Here is a 21,287-nt window from a genome sequence, read left to right on the forward strand (position 1 = left end):
TCTCTCTCTCTGAAATAAATGAATAAAATCTTCAAAAAAAAAAAAAAAAAAAAAAAAAGCAAAAGATTGTCTTTCAAGCATCATGTAAAGGCTGATCTTTGGTTCAAAAAGACAGAGAACAGGAAAGAGGACAGAAGGGAGGGAGGGAAGAAGAGTGGGAGGGAGGAATAAAAATTGGGAAGCTCCTGTACCCCATAGCAGCCATCTGCAGGCGCTGACAGCCCACTGCGGAAGCTCAACGGACGTAAAGAAATGAAATAATCAAGCAGGACAGAGAGAGGCAGATAGGCCTAAGTAAAAAAAAAAAAAAAAAAAAAAAAAAGAATTGACCATTTCTTCTTCCATCCAAACCAGATTCTTTCTTTAATCTTTGTTCTTTTCTGGCAAAGATATAACATGTTGTGCTAGAAAATCTTTGCTCCCAGCTGTACCGGGTGTATCATGTAGGCAAAAAGCAAATGTGAGGAAAATTACATGGTTAACAGTTGTAATTTATATTTTAAAAACATGTAAATGGGCGCCTGGGTGGCTCAGTTGGTTGAGTGACTGCCTTCGGCTCAGGTCATGATCCTGGAGTCCCAGGATCGAGTTCCGCATCGGACTCCTTGCTCAGCGAGGAGTCTGCTTCTCCCTCTGACCCTCCCCCCTTCATGCTCTCTCTCTCTCTCAAATAAATAAATAAAATCTTTAAAAAAAAAAAAAAACATGTAAATGATGGTTGGAAGTAGAACGCAGGGAGCAGGTAAACATTCCAATCTATGTGGCCGTGGCAGGTTTAGGAGCCTGAGCACCACCCAGACTTAGGTATTGCATGGGAACCAAGATAGGGTCCGCTGGTCCCCTGTGAGGAGGGATCAACAATGCTTGAACTGGTAGCAGGAGCCTCATCAACACCAGCAAGAGAGGGTGTAAGCCTTGCTCCATGGCACCAAAGCCTTAAAGCATACTTCTATGCTTCACAGGGAGGCCATCAATAAACTGGCATGGGTATGTTCTTCGTGGCTTTGCCTTCATTGTTCATTCGGGTAACAGACCTGTGAACACAGCCCCTAATGCAAAAACCTCTAGAATGTGATATACTGTTGCTAGAGCAATACAGTTAGAAAACAATGAGCAGTCAGCAGAGACAAAGGGAGAAAATGCAAAAGCAAGGAAACAAACACAAAAGACGTTTAAAAAAAAAAAAGCTCTTTTGAACAAAGACAATTGAAGTGTTTTGGAATGAGAAAAATATATATACCCCCATGCACACAGGCATATATACAGAAAAATAATCCGTAACACGCCAATTCTTTATCATCCTTTATGAGAAACTGCAAGCTCTAAATTAGGTACAGAAACACAGTAGACGTTAACTAAACAAAAATTGTGAGCTCTTCTGCCGGGCCATAATTTTTAGATTATTACTTTTTCCTTCTTTTTTTAATGCCATCTCCTCAGATTCATGCTTCTGTGTTAAAATTGATTTTTTAATGAATGCCTTTGCTCATTTCTGTTGCCGTTCAAACTTGGTGCTCATGAAAAAATGAAGACTTGGAGAGAAAAAACATTGAAGGAGTCAAGGATGAGACTTGATTGTGAGGACGTTAGAAGTGAACTGAGAATAAGAGCCGGGCGGGCACGGTCCCCTGTCCCCCGCCTCCCCAGCGGCAGGAACCTCTTTATTTCTAACCCAACAGCCATTCATAGTGGCTTAGGACAACATTCACGTAGGAGCCAGTCCAGGCCAAAAGTTCTGTTCCTATATTCTAAACAAAGGTCAGTTTCTATTCTAAATATAAATCAGTTACTTCAAAGGTTATGTTCTACACGGCACTCTAGAGTGATTTCACACCAGTGGCTTAAATACGCTTTTTATGTTTTTTTTCTATTATTCACTGCAAACCATTTTCTATCACAATAATGACAACAATACCCTCACCCAAAGAATGGCCTGGATATAGCTGGTCAGTTTAGATGCGAACCAAACTGCTCAGCTTCTGAAATGTGGAGAATTAATCCTTTAAAGACATAAAATTTAGGCATAAAATTGAATGTAGGTGTTAGGTGTAATGATGGGTGGTTTGCTTTGATATACATCTTTCATTGCAAATGAAACTATTAGACCTTCATGCAGAGAAAGTCTCCTTAGAAAGATTTTCAGACAACAGGAACCATACCTTGAGCTTCATCTGTTGTAACAGTTTCCTTTTTTTGACGAAAGAGTTTCCAGGGAGGTACGGGAGGTGATTTCGGAGGTGCTATGAGGGGGCAAGACCTAGTCCTAGTTACCAGCACAGGATGGCTACAGATGTGGGAAAGACCGTATTCTCTCAGCTTCTCTGCAGAATTAGCCTAAAGGGTGGAAGGCACATTTAAAAGGACACGTGCAATTGCCTTGTGCATTTAAATAAACCACTTTTTGTCATTACAAAAACACTGTTACCACAGTAAAGTGGTAATAAAGGAAAAATAACCCATATTTCCACCTCCTAACATAAGCACTATTACCATTTATATTTCTCTTCACGTTTTTATTTTTCTGAGGCCCCCATTTACTTATTTACAAAAAATAAGAGACTAGAACTGAAGCCAATTTTCAGTTCTAGAAGTTTAAGATCCTCTGAGATTGGGAAAAAAAAAAAATCTTAGCATATCGGTTTTGGTCCAAAAATCAATCAACCATTATTATGATGATAAGTTAAAACTTTGATAAAGTGCTTAATACGTGAAATTTTTGTTTGTTTGTTTGTTTGTTTGTTTAGTCACCAGCAACTGCTACCTAGTATGAAAGAAAAAAATCCACTGCGCTTAGATCAGGTCAATGTGATAATAAGTGGTTGCCTTGTCTCTAGCTTATGCCCTCACCCTCAAACAGAGGCTCTCCCACAGGAAATCCCCATGATCTCTCTAGACAATGGAGCCAGTCATAGAAAGCCAGAGGACAGAGGCTGCCTGAAATCCTGCCAAATCAAGCAATTCTCCAGGAAGATGCTTCCCCTATGCGACCGTTCAGATCTCCTACAGCTACTCTGCTGCTTTGGAACAATTCAGAATCATGTTGAAGGAGAACGTCAGTTACTAACTGATGGCTGAAATATGCCACAAGAAATCAAAAAGTCTGTGAGAGTTAAAGTAATATATTCTGGAGTCAAATTCTGGCATTCACAGTCTAAATGTTGAAACATTTAAAGTAAAATAAAATAAGTACATTTAAGTCAGTTTTGCCAATAACTATTTTTCTTCCTAGTGATTTTGCATCATTGATTTCTCTGCAAGTAGCAATGCTTGAAAATGTAAATTTATAGAACAGTCATTTAAATTAGGACCAGAAACCCCCCTATTAGCCTATTCCAAATTATTGCCTCAGCCAGAACGTCCTTGCCCTCGTGACTGTTTCGCTATAGCTCAGTCTATACCTCTGGGAGGAGAAAATAGGTGGGGTATCTGTGAGATAAAATAGCTCTTTCTGAATTTAAGGATTAACTAATGATTGTAACAATTAATTAATAATTGGAAGGAGCTAATCAGTGCAATATTGAGTCCAGAAAAGCCACTTAAAAGTGTGATAAATATGCAGAATAAAGAGGAAAGTGATTCAATGTTTAAGGGGGGAAGCAGAGGAGGGGTGCCTGGGTGGCTCAGTCAGTTAAGCATCCCACTCTTGATCTCAGCTCAGGTCTTGATTTTCAGGGTTGTGAGTTCACGTCCCATGTTGGGCTCCACATTTGGTGTGGAACCCACTTAAAAAAAAAAAAAGCAGAGGAAATTGTTACATCCCCTTTATCCTTTTTTGTGAATGTTAGCAATTTCTTGAGAAAAAATTTGGAAACCTCTGGTATTATGCCTTATAATGGCTTAAAAATGCTTTCTCATAGATCTAAAGTCTAAACCTTTTTCTATAACTTTTACCCTGCCAAGTTTAAAAGTTTCCCATCATTCAAAAATTTATAGGTGAATTTATTCATGTTGTTCAATAAGACAATACTTCAGGATAGTAACCAAAAACAGTACACTCTAAAATTTATACTTCATCTCCAAAATAGAAGCCATGCCCAAAGTAGTATTTATAAATTGAATCACTTCCAGATAGTTTATTATTCATCAAATTTGGTCTACATATCTCAAATCCTTTTTATAACTGCAACCAAATGTGTAGATTCTTTACTCTTTTTAGATTCTTTACTCTTTTTAGCATCAGAAAATCAAATTATTTAAAGCATTTGAAAATGTGAGGTTTTGTGTCAAATAATTAAGTATAGTATTAACACCTGTTGTATTGTTTGAATAATCCACAAAAGTACTAACTGGATTTAAGGTAAGTAAGCTGATTTCTTATACCTCATTTTATTTCTAACATACTTTAAGATACTTCTGAATGATGTAAAGTAATGCTTTGGATAATAGTTACAGTTTGATGTTGAGGAACTTTGTTAAAGGACCTCAAATTTTCTTAGATTAGAGTTAGGGGCAGAGAGAGATTTAGAATGGTAAATTTTCACTCAGGTGAAACCCTGAGTAGGCACTCAAGAAATATTTTTTAGTGTTTCATGTATAGACTTAGATTAGAAGTTTCTTTGCCCAGAAGACGCTTTGACTCCTCTGGCCCATCCCACTTCAAACATTCTTTTTTTTTTTTTTTTTTTTTTAAATAAACTCTACCGCCAAGGTAGGGCTGGAACTCACAACCCTGAGATCAAGAGTCACATGCTCTACCAACTGAGCCTACCAGACACACCTCAAACAGTCTAAAAGTAGGAGTTTGAGTAAGTGGGTGGCCTTCTTAGAACTTGCAGATTACTTATTTAAATAAAACTAAAACTATTTAGAATATCCAAAAACAAGAAAATGCGGTAATTCATGCCATCTTGTTCCTTTCCAAGTTTTCTTTTTCTTGAGTCTGGACAAATTCTTTCAAGAAATGTAAAGTATTGACTTTATTTTACATATTGGTCTCATGTCTTTGGGGCTATAATTTTTCGCAGTATACTGCATTTGACAAAATTCCATTAGAATACAAACTCTTTTTCTGTTGATTTATCTCTTTTTTAAAGATTTTATTTATTTTTATTTGCTAGAGAGAGTGCACACATGCAAGAGAGTGAGCAAGAGCACAAGCAAGGGGAGTGGGAGAGGGAGAAGCAGGCTCTCTACTGAGCAAGGAGCCTGATGTGGGACTCCATCCCAGGACCCTGGGACCATGACCTGAGCCAAAGGCAGACGCTTAACTGACTGAGCCACCTAGGCATCCCTCTGTTGATTTATCTTTAAAACATTGTATCTCGTTATATTTTGATTTGACCAGGAGAACTAGATTAGCCTAATAGCTAACGTAAAAGAATCAGCAGGTAAGTTAGGGAGACCGTGAGGCTATAGCCAGTTCATTATAGTCTTGAAGTTCATTCATTATTTTATATTAGTTTCAGGTGTACAATATAGTAATTCAACAATTCACCCAGTGCTCATCACAACAAGTGTGCTCCTTAATCCCCATCACCTATTTCACCCAAGAAACAGACTCTTAACTATAGAGAACTGATGGTTACCAGATGGGAGGTGGATGGGGAGATGGGTGAAATGGTTCATTTAACTGCCATTACAGACATTGGGCTAATTCCTGAACCTCTGGGTCCCTTAAGCCATTTTCAACCCCCAGAGGAAGGATTTATAACACTCTGCATGTCCTGACTCCCTCCCACATCTCAAGCTGCCTCTGAGTCTTCTCCCCTTGCTATCTGCTCAATTTCTATTGCTTCTCTGAACCCAGTGAGCTCTCCTTCGCCTCCAGACTTTCCAACAAAAACATCCCTTTGCTTTGAGCACACTTTTTCCTATTTACTAAGCTAACTTCTTAAGGCCATCACTTAAACACTTCTTCCTTTGGGAAGACTTCCTTAGTCAACCATTAGACAGAAAGATGTGTTGCTGCTATGTGCACCATATTCATTTTTCTGCTCATTCATTCATTCATTTGGTCACTCATCCAACACACATTATTTGAACGCTATTTCTACCATACGCCAGACACCCTGTATGATCTCTGTTATGCCAATTTTCTAACTTTATTACTATTGTTGGCTTGTCTGTCTTCTTCATTAGACTGAGTTTTGTAAGGAGGGACTTTTGTTAGTCTTGCTTGTTACCAGGTCCTCAAAGACTAAATCATTGTTAGTACATAATAGATAATCAATAGACATGTGTTGAATTAACAACAAACATAGGTGATCTTTTTTGTCCTTTAAACTGAAAACTAATTTTGTGTTTAAATATTAATTTCTCAGTAGGACAGCTAAGCATGCAGATGGATTATTTTGTGTGGTGTGTATGTGTGTGTGTGTGATGTACTCATCCCCTTCTTATATTTGGTAGTTTTAAAAAAGTGTTTAAGTACTTCGCATAAGAGACCATGGCACTCCACAAAGCACAGCTTAGGTCATTTTGCAGTCCATGGTGTTAGATCTCTGGAATACTTAAGAGAACAGCTAGACCTGCCACATAAGGAGTTTTTTAAAAAACTGAGGGCTGAGATAGATGACCAGCTCAAATCTTAATCAGAGACTTAAATTGGTGGGAGGCCAAGGGAGCACACTTGGATTTAGGCAATGACTAAAGTTAGTTAACTTTGAATTAAAATCAGAGAAACTGCCACTATCTCTACGTTCTTAATGGAACATTATGCTCTGTAATCTTGACAATATTACCCCTGTTAAATGGCAGACTTTCACATGAAGAAATGGTTTCTATTCAAAAAGGACAAAGGAGGAAGAAGGGGAGGAGGAGGGCCTGGAGAAAGGAGGAGGGAGAGAGAAGGAGTGATAACATCATGCTGCCTGGGCAAATCATCTAGAAGACAAATATACTGCATAGTGAAGTGCAATGAACATCCAATTGGATTATTTACACTTCAACCAAATTTTCATTGAATTTTTAATATCCAACTGTTTTTAACTAACCCACTGAACATTTATGTTTATATTACTACACCATCTAGTCTTCTCCTACTTTAAGTGCAGTGATTTCAGAGCATATGGAATTCTATAACCAAAGTGCTGGATGTCTAGGAGTCCCCCAAGGGGTTAGAATTTGGTAAGCTCCAAATGCAGTATTGTGTTTGTCTCAGTACAGTGAAGAGCAAGTAATCTGGTGGATTTTACCCTTTACAAAGGGAAAGAGAAAAGTGATTTTTTTTTTAAGATTTTATTTATTTATTCATGAGAGAGAGAGAGAGAGGCAGAGGGAGAAGCAGGCTCCCAAGGAGCAGGGAGCCCAATGCGGGACTCGATCCCAGGACCCTGAGATCATGACCTGAGCCGAAGGCAGACGCTTAACCATCTGAGCCACCCAGGCGCCCCGAAAAGTAATTTTTATATCTAATCAGAGTTTGGCCAATTGCACCCAAAGTGAAAGAGGCTCACCTGCTTGTATTAAAGCCTCATCCTGAGGGGCCAGCATCTTATTTCACACACACATGTAGGTGCCTGTTGGAACATTCTCCAGGAACCCCGGGGCGGGGGCCGGCTTCCCACCCTCCCTTTGCCCTGCTCCAATACACCAGTATCTCCTGGAAGGAAGCTTTTCATAAGCTTCTGATGCCTGATCTTTGTAGCTGCCACCCAGGGAATGCCTCTTAACCGCCTGGCTCTGGAGGCCAGGGGAACTTGCCTGGTCCTATGGGTTTTGCGACTGATTTTGCGACTGCTGCCAGGGGACACCTCTCCAGCCAGTGGAGCTTACGCTTGTGTGTCCCACCGGACTGTAACCGATGGAGAAAGAGTCGTTAACCAGCTGCCACCCCGGGGCACAATAAGAGGCAACAGATCCAGGAGTTCAGTCTTTCCTTGGAGGAGGCCTATTAAGTAATCCTCTCAGGGGCAGCCTGAGGAGCAGATTTCTAATTAAACACACATCATGGGACTGACAATGATCCTTTCCAGAGACCTCAGAGGGCAAGAACTATCTTTGTGCTTTCCCTCTACCACACTCCAGAGAACCCGTGTCTCCTGGAGGAGTGACTTACACACGGCGAGTGCCCTGGTTTTTATGTCTGGCACCCCAATTTTTGCAGCTTCCACTCAGAGGAAGCCTCTTGATTATCTGGCTCTGGTAGCAAGGGGGGGCTTGCATTCCTGGATGCCATGGGACTGTGGCAATTGGAGAGACAGCCCTTGGCCAGCTGCCACTCCCAGGGCACTGTGCAGACAGCAAATGGAGCCACACCCCCAGTCTTTCAGTGAAGAAGGACTCTTGGCTTGTCCTGGAGCTTCAGCCTGAGGCAGGCTTCAGGGACGTTGGATTGGGCACACCCCTAGTGAACTACGGAGCTGCTTGCTCTCAAGGAGTGCAGGCTATGGACACCGTCTTGGCATTCTCCCTCTGCCTTGTTGCAGCTCACCAGGATCTCAGAAAAGGGCTTTTTGATCATTTGGAGCCTGAACTTTTTGTGGCTGCCAACCAGGGGACGCCACCAGAGAACCTGGCCACTTGCGAGTCCTAGGACTGTGTATATTTGCATACTTTTTAAAAGCTGCTGCTCATAGGTCTGACTTCCAAACTGCTTGAATCTAAATGCTAAGATCCTTCCCTTAGGGACACTGACAGGTCTTAGCACATCCTCACTGATGGTAAGCTATTAAAAATACAATAGCTTCTGCCCAGACAAGCACAAAGGTTTAAGAGACAACCAGAACTGAGGCAGGGTTGAATGACAAGCTTCATCTACTAAATGGAGCCACTCCTTCAAGACTGGGAGAGACGGTTGTTTCATCAACTGTATAGAAACTAATAGAATTAAGCAAGATGAAGAACAGAGGAATATGTTCCAAAAGAGAAAGAGAGAGAACAAAATAAAAACTCAGAGAAAAACTTAATAAAAGGAAGATAAGTAATTTGTCTGATAAAAAGTTCAGGGTAGTGGTCATAAAAATGCTCACTGAACTGGGGAGAAAAGTGGATGAACACAGTGAGAACTTCAACAAAAAGATGGAAATATAAGAAAGTACCCAAGAGTAATCAAAGGGCTGAAGAATACAGTAACTAAACTGAAAAATACACTAGAAAAGTTCAACAGACTAGATAAAGCAGAAGAAAGGATCAGTCAACTCAGAGACAAGGCAGTAGAACTCATCCTATTAGAGCAGCAAAAAGAAAACAGAATGATGGAATATTACTCGGCCATAAAAAGAATGCAATCTTTCCATTTGTGACAACATGGATGGACTTCAAGGGCATTATGCTGAATGAAATAAGTCAGACAGACAAAGACAAATACTATATGATCTCTCATATGTGGAATCTAAAACAAAACAAAACAAGCTCACAGAAACAGATCAGTAGAGTTGTCAGAGGCAGAAGGTGGGGGTGGGAGAAATGGGTAAAGGGGGTACAAATTTATTTAAATACATATATATTTAAAAATGATAGGAAACTCATACATGCCATGCCACTACTAAATTTTATGTGGTCAAATACTTAACATCATGGAAAAAAATTAGTGATGCAGTGTCAAGTGAAAAAGCTGGCTTCCAAAATTTAATAAATTCATAACATTTAATTCCACTGTGTAAAAAAAGTATATTCATATATACACAGAATATATGCACAGAAGAAAAAAATCAAAGGGTATATCCCAATATATTAGCATTGCCTATGTCTAGGTATTTATACTATGAATATTTTCATTTCAATGCCTTTGTGTACATTTTCTAAATTTTCTCTAAATTGTTAGACTTATAAGAAAAAAATCAATTAACATTTTTTGTGTGTATTATCTAAAGATTACAAGGAGGTTATAATAGTAGTTTACCAACTGTGGATGTCAGTTCATTTAAATCATCTTATGTTAAGAAAATATTCATGATCTGTTTATGGAAAGGGAATTTATTATCATTTAGATATGTTTACATGATTCTTTCTGAAATATATAACTCATATGCCTTTTCTTTTGCTTAGAATGGAACAAAATGATAATAATACATGAGTCTACATTTTTTTAAACAGGGAATTATTACAATCATCTAAGATAATTTTGAATGTTCCAGGTCCCTGTGTTCAAGTGTCTATTTTTTTAAAGATAAGTAGACTGAAATCCAGGACCAGAATTTTAAATTCTGGTATACCTTCAATGACAACAAATATCTCTCTCCCTCCCTCCCTACCTCCCTCTCTCTCTCACCCATTCACACACACACACACACACACACACACACACACCTCTCTTTCACTCACTATCACACCTCATACACACACACACACACCCATAAATGGTACTGGGCTTCCTGGCCTTGAGTGCTTACCATTTTTTCTAATGCAAAGATCTTCTTTTCAAATAAATAGAGGGGTGTAAAGGTAGCATATACAACCATGTGAGGGGACTGTATTGCTGAAGAACCTGTAAAAAAAATATATATCGTGTCATGGAAATTCTCGCCAAATTCTCGGTCTGTCAGTAGATCATTCCAGATTGTTCAAATTCCTTAATGGGCATATCTTTGCACGTGAAAAATAGGTAAATGACTGTAAACGTATTTAATAAATGTTAAATATCACATATGCATCTATTTTATAGAATATCTCATTAGTTTTACCTTCATCTTAGTACCATTTAATTGCTTAAGAAATCATTTTATGTCACTATAAAAAAAAGTTATCAGAAAAACTATAGCTACTAGTCAATGTCACTAGAAGAGTCTACGAATGATTATATTCAAAAGGAATGATTTTAAATGATTTTTTTAGTTTTCATAGATAAAAACCTTAATTTGAATTTAAAGAAGTTCAGAACTTTCTATGTCATTTCAAGAAGAAAGAAAACATAAACTAATCCTTCCATGAAGAAGGAAAACCCATAAGTCAGTAACTTAGCTGGGATTGCTTTATATGTGTGTGTATATAATATATATATATTTGGCCAGGAAATTCCTATTTATTTATTTATTTATTTATTTCCAGGATCGTTAGCATACAGTGTTATATTAGTTTCAGGTGTACAATATGGATTATTTAATATTTAATGCTCCTGAGCATCACTTATTTTTTTCATATGTTTCTTAACAGACCTGAAATTACTATATTTGATTCAGTATGCTTTTGTTCTTTACAGATTCTGGCTAAAATGTTATAATTTATTTTCCTGTATTGTCTTTATGTTTTAATTAAAAAGTTTGTTTTACTCCTTTACAAATTCAAGCACTAATATTGAACTGTATTAGATATTTATTAAAGAAAAATATTTTTAGACCCACAAAATATGCTAGATACAGGATCTCTCTAGAATAGATTAAAATGTAAAATATACCAAACTTATGAAAACATATTTTTACATTTAAAAATTAAGCTTGTATATTTTTCATGGTGCAGAGACCTGAATTCAGGCATGTATGTATACACACACACACACACACACACACATATATACATACATATATAGTTTATATACATATATACATATATATATTTATTTATACAGAGGAAGATATATACTAATATATATTTGTATACACTAATATGTAATTATATTTTATATTTATATAGTTTATAAAATTATACATTAATATTTATGGATATTATACAATATGTATCATATAATATATGTTGTATTTTATGTATTATAATATACTCAATATAACAATATATAATAGATTATTTGTTATGTGCTAATACATAGCATATACATTTAATTAGTATATGTCCTCCTCCATGCAAACACTTCTGTGGCTGTTGTACCATAAAAACTTGGACAACCTTGGCTTCTGTCTCACATGTAAGACTGCCCCCATATGCATACTGATTTGAGAGTTTAACAATTATGGGCACACTTGAGCACGTTTATTCAGATAATGTCTAAACAGGCAATACACTTTGTATTCCAAAGTGATATTCCAACTTTGTAAACTCCCAAGTTTCCTAACATTTTAGGAAGCAGCTACAATAGCTATTACTCTAGAATACTGAAAGCTTACAATCTGACAGAGACTGCAGAGAGTACTGTACATCTGATGATGGTCCTGAAGCATGAAGTGACCATTTGAATTTTTCTTTTTCCTTTTCTTTTTCTCCATTTTTACTCCTCTTCTTCCCAACATCTTTTGCATCTGCTTTTTCTAACATGTTAAAAAATAGATACGATAAATCTTTTAACTACAAAACCTCAAACTATATTACTTATTCAGTTATTATGTTGAAAAGAAGGCCAAAACAATAGTGTTATTTAAATGTAAAACAATAGCCGCAAATTTCCCAAAACACTACTCACCTCTAATTAGAAACATCAAAATAAAGTAAGAGAAAACTTTGAAAATTGACAATGTACTGCCAAAGACATGATTATTGACTACATATATTTTTTTGCTAAATAGAGATGATCATTTAATATAACTTACATTATATATATAAATATATAATTTTATATATTATATATAATTTTAGGCTAATTTTCTCATTTTAGAATGAGGCTAGTTTTCTCATTCCTCCTACTGCATCATAATTAGAGAATTCTTCCCTAATGTCCTAGACTAAATATGAACTCCCATAGTTTTCTGTATTTTCTTCCAAGGCTCATGTCTTAGTATATGGTTATGGTTTTTAAAATTAAAATTAATGTTAGTCTCTCTCCCTAGATCATAAGCACTAGGAGATAAGCTTCACATTGGATTTTGTTCACCGGATGATCATTAATTCCTGGAACATGTATTGGTATTCTACTCAGCAAATAGTGTATCTGAATGGATGGATGAACATATGCTAATTTGTGATACATGAAAAAAGCCTTCTAAGTTCAAATTAATTTGAGATATGCTAGGTAAAACAAATTTAATCAGCCTCTTGTTCTGCTTTCTTTCATAAACTAATTCACATTAGGTCATTTAAAGAAGGGCTTATGATAGGCAGATATCACTCATACACTTGATCTTGGTAAATTCTTGAGAAACATTTATAGTAATAATTTCTGCGTGGTAAATGCTGGTAAATAAGATCTTGATGAGGAACAATTTGGGCAAAATATAAGATTTTATAAAACAAATATTTGAAAGATCATTATAAAAGCTCTTGAGGTATATAAAAAAGCTGAGCATATTCTAGTATATTTAATTTTACTTTACTATAGAAGCATTATTATTCATATGCATAGCTATATGAAATATTTTAGAAAATATAAAATAATTATTCAATATATTTCTCCCTTTAAGATCCTACACTGTAAAATAGCTTGAAATTATTTTACTTTGAAATTTGAACTTCTACCTTACAATAAATGGTCAGCAAATCACAATCCATACTGTGTCTATTTTGCATTTCCTTGGTGGGGAAATAAAAAGACAGACTAGAACAACTTTCCCTTTGCAGTTTTGCTCCATTCCACTCTACATATAACATATAAGGAAGTGTGTGTAATGGAAATTGACACTTGATGTCTCTTCCTATGTTAATACTATACTACTTCAGTATCATCAAAATATACAGTTGCCCTTGGTTTTAAAAGACAGCAAAATATGGGATAATAACTAACATCTAGTAAACTACATTACTAGTTTTAAAATCCTAGAAAGATAGGATCTTCATTATTTTCACAACACTTAGTAAATGATAATGACAATAAATAATCATTAAATTCAGCAACGACTATAGAACATTTATATGCAATATCCATATTGAACATACGAATGACATTATAATATAAAATGTCTTACCCTTTGGAGCCTTGTCACTTTTCTCAGGTATCTTTAGTGCTGTCACTGAACTATCAGGTTTGAATTCTTTGCCATCCTTTACTTCCTTGCCATCCTTCACTTCTTTCCCTGGTTCTTTTAATTTGGCATCTAACACAGCTATTTGGCTTTCAGAACTGGACTCAACCGACAGCTTAAATTCAGGCAATATTTCTTTCAAGAGCTCCCATACTTTGTCCATATATCCTGGGCTTAGATAAAACACATCAACATTAATTTCCAAATCATAAAGAAATAGAAAATCTTAACAGACCAATTACTAGCAAAGATATTGAATCAGCAATCAAAACAATCCCAACAAACAAAACTCCAGGCTTCACTGGTGAATTCTACCAAACATTTAAAGAATAATTAATACCAATCCTTCTCAAACTCTTTGGAAAAATACAGAAGGAACACATTCTAACTCATTTTTTTTTTTAAAGATTTTATTCATTTATTTGAGCCAGAGAGAATGAGAGAGAGAGAGAGAGAGAGAGCACATGAGAGGGGGGAGGGTCGGAGGGAGAAGCAGGCTCTCCGCCGAGCAGGGAGCCCGATGCGGGACTCGATCCCGGGACTCCAGGATCATGACCTGAGCCGAAAGCAGTCGCTTAACCAACTGAGCCACCCAGGCGCCCTCTAACTCATTTTATAAGGCCATCATTACTTTGATACCAAAACCAGACAATGACACCACAAGTAAAGGAAATTACTGACCCAAATCTCTGATAAACATAGAGGCAAAAACCCTCAACAAAATATTAGCAAATAGAATTCAACATACATTAAAAGGAAATATACCATGAACAAGTGGGATTAATTCCAGGGATGTAAGTAAGTATGATTAAACATTTGCAAATCTATGTGATACACCACATTAACAAAATGAATGATAAAAATCATAAGGTCATCTCAATAGATGGAGAAAAATATTTGACAAAATTCAACATCCATTTATGATAAAAACTCTCAACAAAGTGGTTATTGAGAGAAAATACCGCAACATAATAATGGCCAAATATGACAAGCGCACAGCTAATATCATACTCAATCAACTGTGAAAATCTAAAATATTTTCCTCAAGATCAGGAACAAAACAAGGATGCCAACTCTCACCATTTTCATTCAGTATTATTACAGGTCTTAACCAAAGCAAGTAGGCAAGAAAGAGAAATAAAAGGCATCCAAATTAGATAGGAAGAAGTAAAATTGTCACTATTTGCAGAAGACATAATATATGTAGAAAACCCAAAAGATGCCACCAGAAACTATTAAGCCAATAAATGACTTCAGTCGGGTTGCAGGATACAAAATCAATATACAAAAATCTGTTGCATTCTATACACTAAATGAATCATCAGAAACACAAACAATCCCATTTACAATCGCCTCAAAAGGAATAAAATACCTAGGAATAAGTTTAACCAAGGAGGTGAAAGACTTGTACAATGAAAACTATAGGACGTTAATAAAAAGAAGTTGAAGATGACACAAATAAATGGAAAGACATTCTGTGCTCATTGACTGGAAGAATCAATATTGTAAAAATGTCCATACTACCCAAAGTCATCTACAGATTCAATGCAATCCCTATCAAAATTCTAATGACATTTTTCACAGAAATAGGAAAAACAATCATAAAATTTGTATTGAGCCACGAAAAAAACTCTTATACCCAAAACTATTGTGGGAAAGAACAAAGCCGGAGGCATCACACTTCTTGATTTCAAACTATGTCACAAATCTATAATGATCAAACAGTATGCTATTGACATACAGACACTTCGATCGATGGAACACAATAGAGAACTAAGAAATAAACCCACCCATATATAGCCAATTAATTTATGACAATGGAGTCAAGGATACACAATGTGGAAAAGATAGCCTCCTCAAGAAACGGTGTTGCAAAAACTGGACAGCCACATGCAAAAGGATGAAACCAGACTGTTATCATACACTATACATAAAAATCAGTTCATAATGGATTAAAGACTTGAATGCATGGTTTCATATGGTTTTACCATAAAACTCCTACAGAAAATATAGGCTTTTTGATGTTGGTCTCATACTGTTTTTTGTTTGTTTGTTTGTTTGTTTGTTTGTTTTGGATTTGACTCCAAAAGCAAGGGCAACAAATGCAAGAATAAAAAGTAGGGCTATATCAAACTGAAAAGCTTCTGTTTATTTGAACCAAGCAACAGCTAGTTTATCCTGCTGAAAAGATGCTTCAGATGGTAGAATCCAAGTTACTGGGGGCTGAATTCAATCTCCTCTAACCTGGACCCTTTGAGAATGGCAGATTTCCAAAATGATTCAAAGATTGGACATGATCCAAATTGGTAACTGCACTATGGATTTGATCTTCTTGTAAAAACCAAACCACTCTGGGCTTCAGTTTCCTCATTTGTAATGACATATACCCAGCTGGTAAGGCCATATGAATGATTAAATAATATTTTCAGGACTGTGGTTTTTAATTAGAAATAATATATTAAAGTGCCTAGTGCCTAATAGGTGTTTCATTATTATTAATTATTTCCTAATATGTGTGGTTAATTAAAAGTCACCTTTATGTTTCTGTACTAAGTATAGTACCTGTATAGGTATAAAGGGACACATGCAAATATTTCACCATAATAATTAACATTGCTTTCCTATTTGTCATCCAGATATTTAAAGATTAAATTCACAGTCTTTTTAAGGAAACAGAATTTATCCTGAAATTCTCAAGGAATTTTATAGAATACTATAAAATAGTATTTTAACTAACATTTTGTAAAATGTGTCCTTTCTTGAAGATTAAGAATGTTTTAGTTTAAGAAATATTACTGGGGAAGAAAGAAAAAAATATATGAAGAACTTAATGGTAAAACCTACTGGAGAGAGATCACTTCTGGTAGCCATCCCGTAAGTGCATGGAAAACAGTGAACTCCCCTAGGTCTCTCCTCTCCGCTCTATGAATGCTAAAAAGGCAAATGCACAATAGTATAGTTAGTAACATTTGAAAACAGACAGGTATATAAAGACTAGGAATCTTTAATAAACAGTGATATCACAATTAAAAATGTAGGAGTCATAGTGGTTATATATTAGAATACAAGAAAATACTATTCCAACAGCCAGATGATTTGTTTTGTTAAAGAGCTTAAAGAGATCCAAAGATAAAATTTCATGTTTATTTTAAAAACATGCTATAAGCCTTATTTTAAAAAGATATAAATTAGTATTCATGTCATATACACAAAACATATGCACATACATAAAACATGTAAATTTAGGTGCTATATATTTTATATATTCAATATACTAACATGTTCTTTAAAAAACAGAAGTGTCTTTTATCTTTCTGGTTTCAGTCATTATCCTAAGACGCCTACGAGACTGTGTATTAAATCAGTCTCATACATGGCAGGTCAAGATGGGCATCAGATATCCCTAATTAAATCCTTAGATAATTTCAGAGAGACTAGAAACATCTTTTATCCTATACAAAAGAGCAGATCTGCCACCATAGCATAAAGTCAAATGAGACTGTGAATGACCAAATATCACTCTTCCCATTTTAATCCTTTTGTTTTCTGAAGTGATTAGTCTGTTTACATTAACACACATAAATGTCGTACCCCTATTGCGGCCAGGGGTCACAACTTCAGTCCACCATGTGCCAACAGGGGTGATTGATGGTATTGACCATATGTGTCCTTTTTCAGAAAGAAATCTTACAATCTTAGTCACATGCTCTATCATTTATAAACTTGCATTGGTTTGTTGTTTATAGATTATGAATTTTGATGTGTCTACATATGTCACAGATAACAAAAATCTCTTGGAATAGTTCACAGTCTAGTCTAAACTCCTCTGTGGATAATCTTATTTAGGAAGCAACTGTGCAAACTTCATAAAGATAATGTTCTGTCCTTTGCATAGCTCACAATGATATTGACATAATTACTACATATTAATTTTTAATGTAGAAAGCTAAAACTCATATGAAAATAATTGCTATATACTATAAAACCTGAGAAAAAAAATGTATAGACAAACATAAATTGTACCACACAGTTTAGGTGTACACTAGAAAGCCTCAGAAATGTCTTACATTTAGTCTAGTCCTTTATTTCCATGCTAGATTTATGTATTTTTTAAAATAACAATAATCTTATTTCTTAGGTTGCTATAAAATTCTACAGAACTGTAGCTTTAAGAAAGACAAAATGCCACTCCAATTTTCCAGGTCACAGGTTTAACACTTCACTGATATTAATTCAGCTCTAATTCTCAGAACTTCAAGTTAGGTCTGAGAATTAGGAACAAGAGGAATGTTATTTTCTTTCAAAACAAACATAGCTGTCACCAGTATAAATACTTAGTACTATTCAGCTACCTAAAAAGATCTGAGCTAAGTTCTTTTAAAAAAATCATTGAAATTAAGAGTTGTGAGCTGGGTGAAACAAATTCCAAACAGAAAATTGAGGGTTGGTGAGAGAAAAGAGAGATGACAAGGATGGTGGTAGGAGTAGCTGGTTTTGTTGTGTAGCCTTGGAAAAAAAAAAGAAGGGGAGACAAAAGAAAATCCACAAAAAGCAGAGCTGGCTTCTGATGGACAAGGGTGTGTTTCCTGAAGGGAAGGAGGCTGAGCTTTGAGACAAGGGCTAAAGTGGTCTCTGTTAGAGCATGTGGATTTTCCATTGAGAATGAGGCGCTGTCACACCCTGCAGGAAGGTGAAGGGTATCAAATTCAAGCCAGTGCAGTGTATGTGAGAATTCTCCCACTGAGCAATGATACGAAGTTGCCACGCCTTTGCAACTTAAGAATCTAAACTATTTTTGCATGGCTAGGGTGGGGATGGATTGACCTAGGGTCTCCGTAGGTGGAAGCCAAGAGAATGAACATGGCAGACACGTCTCATATACGGTGATGCACAAGACATGCAGGAATGGAAGACGCAAGCAGATTTCACAAGAGTATTGAAGCAAATATGAGTAGTTTTCATCACGAATGTATTAAAAGGGACCAATGTTACCAAAAATATGAGGAACATATTGACATCCCTCGGAAGAGTTCAGGTTTTCAAGATTAGTAAATTATTGCTGCATATACAGAACTAAAACTTGAACTGGATTCCAGGATATATTATTTGGCATTTAGATGAACCAATATTTCCCCCTACAAAACAACTTCTTTCTCACACTAAGCTGAAACATTACTTTTCATGATTAGTTGGCATTCATCCTAAGAAAGCATTGGATATAGAATAATTTTTGAGTATTTTCTCTTGGGAGAATATTGTCTTATTGCTGGCTAACCCAATATTTCAAATTAGTGGTTTTGGCATATTCATTTTTATATCAGAACATTTACATTGTTTGGAAAGAAAACTCCTTTAAATTGATTTAAAAAATTAAAGATATGCAATATATCTTGCGATATATCTTGTGATAGATGTATAGCTGTTTGTCGTTTGTCTTTCTGTTTTTATGTAAGTGAGTGATCATTCTTCCTTCTACATACTCAATATTTGCCAGTTTAATGATAGCTTTACACAGAAGCATTGGCCAGAGTTCAAATTCATAGGTTGTGGCTGGAAGCAAAAGATTGTTGTCTTCATCAAAAGGCAGAAAGTCATCAATAGTTATCTTTCTCCAGCAACCCTAAACAGGAGAAGAAAGGAATGCATCAGTGACTTACATTATTTTCTCTCATCCATTATGGTACAGCACTGATGTGACTCTTTACTGTTTTTTAATTTTACCTTAGCTTCTTACATCTAAAAGCCTGACATACTGGTTTTCAATACTACTGTGGCTCAGAATTTGAGTTGATTGTTTTATTTAATGTCAGCACATCCCTATCTATATCAACAGTGTCACTATTTCTGACGTCTTGTAAACACATTCTTGGGTGCCTTATCCTACATAATGTAGTCAATTAAAGTGTTTCAAATAGCAGAACCAAAACATTATACAGCCATGGATAAGTTTGGCCATAATTAAATAACTCAATATAGTCATAACATAAATTCTCCAAATATAAGTAATTATTATTTATCCTGCTAGACTCAGTGATATTAAGCTTCCAATTACCAGATTGCTTCTACTCCTAATTGAAGATCTAATTTTTAACACGAAGTTAATTAATACTTTATTTAATAAAATCATGATATATTTTCCCGTATACATATTACTTCACAATTAAAAGTTTAAGACAAATGATAACGCTAATGATTATGAAGTCAAAAAACTATATATTTTTAAATTTTGGTTTTACATGCAAAATTTTATCATGGATTTATTCTTTTGCCCAAGAAAAATCCACAAAAAGCAGAGCTGGCTTCTGATGGACAAGGGTGTGTTTCCTGAAGGGAAGGAGGCTGAGCAGTATTTTCAGCAGTAATGCAAACATTGTGAACTTAAAGATCTGCAAAACACATGGCCTAACCCATTGCACTGCTCACAGTCTAGTGAGGGAAGATATATATGCAAACAATATCAAACATGATATTTTCAAAGTGTTCTAGGACTGGAAAAGAAGGTGTGACAAATATTGGTTGTGGAAATCTTCACAAGAAGGTAACATCTGAGCTAAAGATTCAAAGAACAGTCTACTCTTCCCAAATAGGTAGGAGCAATAGGATGAAACATGGTTTGTTTGCATGGCACGTGTAACTCTGAACTCATATTGCCTTCTTTAGTGGCTACATGTCTTTCTTTCTTCCCTAAGAGAGGAGATAGGGCAAGACAGGGGTAAGGCACAGGTGTTTAGCCACTCTCTCTTCTAATTTCAAATGATATGACCCAAAAGAATACCCAATGCAATAAGTCAGACACAAAAGGACAAATATTATATACTTCTACTTATATGACATATCTGGAAAAAAGCAAATTTGCAGAGAAAAAAGGCATGATAAAGGTTACCAGGGACTGGGAGAAGAGGGGGATGAAAAATTACCATTTAATAGGTACACACAGAGTTTCTGTTTGGGATGATGAAAAAGTTGTAGAAGGAGATAGTCTTGATGGTTGTACAACCTTGTAAAAATATGTAATGCCTCTGAATTGTATATTTTTAATGGTCAAATGCTAAATATTACATCATGTGTATTTTACCACAATAAAAAAAACTAATAACAGTTCCCTTTTTACACTTTAATTCTCAAAAAAAAAGTTTTGGAAGGAACCAACGGATCCCTATGAAGGAAAAGTTTTAAGCCGACATAGGAACTTAAGTTAAACCATTTCAATAACTATCATCTGCTTCCAGCTGACCAATAACATATTTCAATTGAGAATGCTTGATTACTAATGTAAGGTCTAAACAGACGAACTGCATGGTATGTGATTGCATCCCAAAAAAGCTATTATGAAAAATAACTGGGATAAGTGTTCAATACTACATATCTAAAACAATTTAACTAGACATAACAATTTTCTTAGGAATTTTTATGATTCTTTGATATTAATATGTGGGTTAGGTCGCTTCCTTAAAGTTTATGAAGAAATTAAATATTATATATACAGGGGCACCTGGGTGGTTCTGTTGGTTAAGGGGTTTTTCCTTCGGCTCAGGTCATGATCTCAGGGTCCTGGGAGCCACATGT

The 21,287-nt window shown here is 35.7% G+C and overlaps 1 protein-coding gene across 1 annotated transcript in view; it reads right to left on the bottom strand.

The window, feature by feature from the left end:
- Positions 1-21,287, bottom strand: part of ADGB (androglobin) — a 156,978-nt gene that overhangs the window by 90,477 nt on the left and 45,214 nt on the right. The window contains 6 exon segments of the mRNA XM_021693470.1: positions 2,160-2,334; positions 10,272-10,366; positions 11,937-12,077; positions 13,665-13,894; positions 16,566-16,652; positions 19,202-19,341. Of these exon segments, the coding sequence (XP_021549145.1) occupies positions 2,160-2,334; positions 10,272-10,366; positions 11,937-12,077; positions 13,665-13,894; positions 16,566-16,652; positions 19,202-19,341 (868 nt within the window).

The sequence above is a fragment of the Neomonachus schauinslandi genome, chromosome 8 (assembly GCF_002201575.2).
Source record: "Neomonachus schauinslandi chromosome 8, ASM220157v2, whole genome shotgun sequence".
In the NCBI taxonomy this organism is placed as follows: domain Eukaryota; kingdom Metazoa; phylum Chordata; class Mammalia; order Carnivora; family Phocidae; genus Neomonachus; species Neomonachus schauinslandi.